The 6,000-nt window shown below is 26.6% G+C and overlaps 1 protein-coding gene across 1 annotated transcript; it reads right to left on the reverse strand.

The window, feature by feature from the left end:
* Positions 1-543: 543 nt before the first annotated feature.
* Positions 544-2,475, reverse strand: LOC111674897. The gene is made up of 4 exons (XM_046947101.1): positions 2,144-2,475; positions 1,547-1,868; positions 817-1,488; positions 544-744 (listed from the first exon to the last, which is right to left on the reverse strand). The coding sequence occupies exons 1-4, from the start codon at positions 2,473-2,475 to the stop codon at positions 544-546; spliced, it is 1,527 nt and encodes a 508-aa protein (XP_046803057.1).
* Positions 2,476-6,000: the final 3,525 nt, after the last annotated feature.

Below are 6,000 nucleotides of genomic sequence, written 5' to 3' on the forward strand. Positions count from 1 at the left end.
CTTTCTTACTTGTTTTAATTGGTGAAGAAAATATTTTTGTAAAAATTTAATTTAAATCTTACAATGACAACTTAAAATTTCTAATACAAATACCAACACTGCTGCGACATTCATTACTACAAAACATCTAAAAGCTGGCACAAAAATTGATAAATCCAAAGGAGTTTTAGAATTCCAACTAAAACGTTTCCTTAACTAATCTGTAGTCATTGGTAAAAATTCAAAATCGAGCTATTTTATATATTTATAAAATATGCCAAACATTTTATAGTGATTAAGCAGCATATCAGCATATCATTCGTCGAATGTTATGAATACATTCGAATTAAAATCGTTAGCCGATATAGTTTATTTCCAATGGCAAAGAACCTTTTAACAAACAGAGCAGGTCTACACAGTGATAACTTTTTTTTTTGCATATTTCGTGTATAGGCATAATAATAATGGGGGTTTGTTATTTCGTTATATCCATTAACAATATAAATATATAAATATAAACTTTTAATTTTTTAAACTTTACATCAAACAATAATATGTACTCATTTAATAACCACAAATTATAGTAAAAATTCTCCTTAAATTTATATAGCGTAAACTTAAAAGTTCCAAAAGAAATACCAACACTGATATAACACTCATTATTGTAAAACATATAAATACTGCCTTTAAAATATTTAAATCTAAAGGTGAGTGTAAATTCCAATTGTAATGGTATCTCAACTGATCGGTAGTTAAGGGCAAATACTTAAAACCCAGCTCTTTACTATATTTTTTAAATAAGCCATACATTGCATATTTTTTAATTATTAAATTTACAGCTGGTGCTATAAATGATAAACGGGGAAAAAATATACAATTCATAGTATTGGAAACCTTATCGCGAACAATGGCATATTCACTATAATTACTCAGTCTTCTTTTCATAAATAGTGCTATAAATATATCACTGCTTAAGACACCCGTTTTAGGAGGCAAGTCATCTATTGATTCCAAAACACTTTGAGGATTTCCTGGTACAATAGTTGTAATGTTTTTAAGATAACTCATTTCACTTAAAATACGTGCAGCGGCATAGTCCGTGACTAGAGAATAATTCTGCTTAACCACTTCATCTATGCTTAAGGGTAGTCTTTGATATGGTGACATACGAATTGCTTGAAATATTGATCCTTCGTAAGATAAACGAATTATGAACATTAATAATAACCATTGTAGTTGCAGAAGCTTACGGAAACTGTGTCGTAATTTGATATTTCTGCAAAATAAACGTTTTAATATAGATTTCAAAACTACAAGTGTTAGAAGAAAACCCCAAGTCGTTATATTGAAAGGCCTCAAAAGCAGGTGATATGGTGTAAATTTTGGAGAATTTTTCAAAATAATTAAAACTTTTGAAAGAAAGTAGGGTTTAGATCCTGTAGTTAATTGCAAACGTCTAGGAAGGCATCCAATAAAACCAATAGTTAGATTTGCTTTACGCTCCAAAAGCTAAGAAAAAGACGAAATAATTTCTTACGATAAAATGTAAAATACCTTCATAACTTACCAACTTAAAAACACCTATTGCCGTTCTATTTGGGAATACATTGCCACTGATAAAATTTTGCGGTTCATTGGGTATAACATTGATGGAAAAATTCAAAATTTCAGCTAAATCTTTTAATATATCAGCATCAAAACCTTTGTAGTTGATCATATTGTTTTCATATGTCAAATTCATAAAAGGTGGTATATGCCAGAGCACTACTTTCATAGAACATTGATAAAAGTTCTTAGTTTTAATGGGAAATAAATCATGATCGTAAAGTTTATTGGGGATGCTGTCAAAACGTTTCAACAATATAGGTTCAGTACAATCACAATGTTTACTGTTGTAAGGTTTATATGTGTAAATATATAAGAAATCTGATTCATATAATAATATAACAATATCAATGATATAAAAATTAAAAAAATCTTGAAAAATTTTATGAATTTCAAAAAGTTTTTTGTGAAAAGAATTCTGATTATTTAAGATAATTAAATATTTCGTAGATAAACTTTCAATTTCATTAGCTTTAAATAGATTGTCCATGCGTATTCTAAAAGGGCAAAATCATGTAAATTTTAATATTTCGAATTACTATATAGACAATCAAATTACCTGATATTTTCTGCTGAATTGGTAAATATTAATTTTGCCTGTATCAGATGCAACAACTTCGAAGCTGTATATTGATTAATTGCCACCGGTACTTGAATATTTTTATTGATGGTCATAACATCATCTAATATATCTTTGCTAAATTTAAAATCTTCATGATCACTGATATTGACTATTACACTGACACTCATACATTTCGGTTTAAGTATATTGACAAATATTACTCTTAAAGTACCACATAAAATACTTGTTCCATTTTCTGCTGCTTGATTTGCTGTTGATACAGCTAAAATCGCTAAAAATGTCACTAACGTAATTTCTTTAAATAACATTTTATTTCCGTTTTAACTGCAAATGTGACAAATTTCAAAATGTTTCCACTTTTCACTATTCATATCGAATGTTTTATTATATAAATAAGTATGTATGCCTAGAGATATGTATATACATACATATATTATAATTGTAGTGCTGAGTGAAAATATTTACTCAATAAACGTGTACTTATAGTTGATATATATTGCGATTGATAGAAAATACATTCAATTAAGTTTAAAATAATGATATATTCATACTGTTAATGTTCCAGCTAATTTGTATTATTTAATATAAAAGCATTATCTATATATGGGCAATATCCTATCAAATGACCTAATTAAAAAAAATCGATTTTGATGAAAAGTAGTAGTTGTACTATTGGATAGTTATCCATCAAGATCTTCTGGACTTAAAAGGAGTGAAAGTTGGGCAATTAGGTTATACATTGTTTTATTCAAATGAGTGCAACTTTTCATCTATTGGTCTTAGCAAAAATTGTATAAATGAGGCTATGAACTCATTGCTTAAAAAAATATTTTTCTTGACCTATAGAACTGAATATTTGTTTCTGGCTTACAATCCAATAGCACTAACCTTGATGTAAATTTCATCCAAATCGGAAGACGTCGATTTTTCACTTGACACGAAATTGTCCATATGCATAAATTTATATTTTTCTTCTCAAATCAATAAATGTTCATACATATATCTGTTACAATGCATTGTATTGCTTGTTACTACATTGCAATGTAGTAACAATCAATAAATTTTATTTATGTTTCAAATTAATGTTTTGCTTTTAAACTTAATATATTATGTAATACAGTAAAAGTTGAAGAAAGCTACACAAAAAGTAATTAAAATTTTATTTCTATTTTAGTTTTAAAATCAAAGTAATAAAAATTGTATGTTTGTTAATAACGGAAAAGTTTTTATGTTTAAATTTATATACAGAATGATTAAATTTTTTATGAAATCTGTGCTTAATTTTACTTTCGAACGATCGTATGACCCAAATGTATAATGAACATACATTTCGGAGATTTAGTGTCAAATGACTCAAGTTAAAAAAAAAAAATAATTTTAATGAAATTTGACTCAAGATTAATAAATAAGTACTATTCGATAGTAAGTCGAAGTTGTAAAAGTTGGACATTTTGTTCACTTATTTTTTTTCAAATTGGCTCAATTTTTAACCTCATGGTCATAGCACAAATTGTAAAAAAAAAGCTTTAGATAGCTATATATTCTTTCCAAAAAAGCTTATACAATTTCCTTTAGGTATTTATAATCGTTTAATGTGATGCGAATAGGAATTCTACAAAAAAATGTATATTTTTAACACAATAAAAATATATTTCAATATTTGATGGTAAAACTGCCAGTACAGTATATCGAAATGAAAGTCTAAAAACTTAGTTTTTCTCCACTTCAAGTCGAACGATGTCTGTCAATGAAAGGTCTCTGACAAACCATTAATGTGGTGCATATTTAAAATATTTAAACATTTTCGAAACCTATTTTATTTTTTACTTTTTCAAAAAAGATCTCAACTAATTTAATGTTTTTATACCAACAATCAGAAAAGATGGGGGGAATATTGATTTTGTCATTCCGTTTGTCACACATTGAAATATTGATCATATACCTACAAAAGTTTCTATATTCTTAGTCCATAATAAATTCTAAATTCCAGCAATGTCTGTCCGTCTGTCTGTTAAAATCACACGAGAACAGCCAGACAGTTACAATTTGCATACATATTCTCTATTGCTAAGGTTTGTTTGGTATTGAAAATGGGCAATATCGGTCCACGTTTTCGGATAGCTGGTTAAAAAGTATGAGTATAGCAATAATGTTTGACACAAGTAAGTTATTTTTCCTTATATAACGATGAAATTTGACATAAAGATGTTTTATACAAAACAAAATCTATGTACAAAATTTTATGTGTATCGGTTCATAATTGACGCATATAAAGTCCTCTTCAGAAAATTACTCATACGCTCACGGTTAAAAAATTGAACAAAAGTATTTGGTTTTTAAAAATTAATATTTTGTTCAAAAGATTTCGTTCCATAAATGACTTAAGCCATATTAAAAATATCATTCGGATGTTTATAAAGAAGCATTGCTTTTACAGTATACGGTTTGATAGTGAGTATATGAGATTCGGGAAAGTCAAATAAACACTCTGAATTGTTTTTTTTTAATTTGAATTTTTTTTTAAATAAAAATTTTAAAAAGGTACTTGAATACTTTTAAAATCTTTTTTTAATTTTTAAAATTTTATAATTTCTTTTTTTATACAAAAATTTCATAAAAAAAGATCCAAATTGTAATAATATATGGTTAAAATATGCCAATACCCATATTTTGGGATATACAAATTTCAAATACTAAATGGTCTCAGAATTAGTTCAACCACCATTGGTTACAAGTATGCTTACCCGAGATTTCCGGATTAAATAACCTGATTGACAGTTATTTTCTATGTTTATTTGTCTATTCCCTTACTCAATACTCCATTAATAAGTTATTTTATTAACAGATCATCTTATTTAATCAAATAAATACCCATACTATTTTATTTTTATTACGATGTGTTACAAGCGAAATGCTTCATTTTGCTTTATAAAAACTTACTTACATCATCCTAAATTGAAACGTTTTTTCTTTTTTTTTTAATTTTAAACAAATAACAATATCCTTACAATAAAAATGTATAAATTAATTCTTTATTTATTAAAATTTTCTTTTAATCACTCATTCCAACACCTCTTAAATTGTATTTAAAAATAAACATATTTAATTATTCAAAATGAAGACATGAATAAATTTCAATTCAATTAAAAAAATTGTGTGAAGTTCATTATCGTAGTACTATATAATAAATATATATTTCTTTTTTTTGTGGGTTATAAATGGTCCACCATTCATGCGATAATTTCATTCATGTATTTATATTCTCATTTTTAATGCCAACATCATTATTATTTTATTTTGTATTCATCCGGTATTAATAAGATTTTTTGTTTCTTGATTCTTTGTTATTCATACCCTACAAAGCTGTTTATTACCACCAAGTGTAATGGGCCTACATCCATTTCTTCCGTTCAGTCGTTCATCTGTTTGTATAATATAGGCGATGTTATTAAAATACAAAGATTTTTTTCGCCCAAGAAACTGGTTAAAATCTGTCAATTAGATCAACTTGTTCAAGAGACCTATTTCTATAAATTTCCTTATAAAGGTATAGGGTATCATACAGTATTGCTCGATCGTACTTTTTACTGTTGGTATTGCGGCTTTTGCTGTGTCTTGCTTAAGAACTTTTCTTTGTTTTCGGAAAAGTTTATCGGGTGCTGTGGCAATATTAAGTAAAATAAAAAATATAAATAAAAATGATAAACAAAATTAAAAAGAAGCAGAAAATACACATACATATGTACATGTATTAAAAAACAGTGATATCACATTGTCAACGTTTAATTAGTATTCATTATTAGTCTTTTGGATGTTGTGTATAAAAAAATATC

Source organism: Lucilia cuprina, chromosome 3 (assembly GCF_022045245.1).
Source record: "Lucilia cuprina isolate Lc7/37 chromosome 3, ASM2204524v1, whole genome shotgun sequence".
Taxonomy (NCBI): Eukaryota; Metazoa; Arthropoda; class Insecta; order Diptera; family Calliphoridae; genus Lucilia; species Lucilia cuprina.

Bases quoted from the DNA above. Each gene is read 5' to 3' on its own strand.
- LOC111674897 (XM_046947101.1), bottom strand. From the start codon at position 2,475: ATGTTATTTAAAGAAATTACGTTAGTGACATTTTTAGCGATTTTAGCT. The intron at 1,869-2,143 runs GTAATTTGATTG...ACCTTACAACAG, and splicing joins AATTCAGCAGAAAATATCAG to TAAACATTGTGATTGTACTG. The intron at 1,489-1,546 runs GTAAGTTATGAA...TCTTTTTCTTAG, and splicing joins CAATAGGTGTTTTTAAGTTG to CTTTTGGAGCGTAAAGCAAA.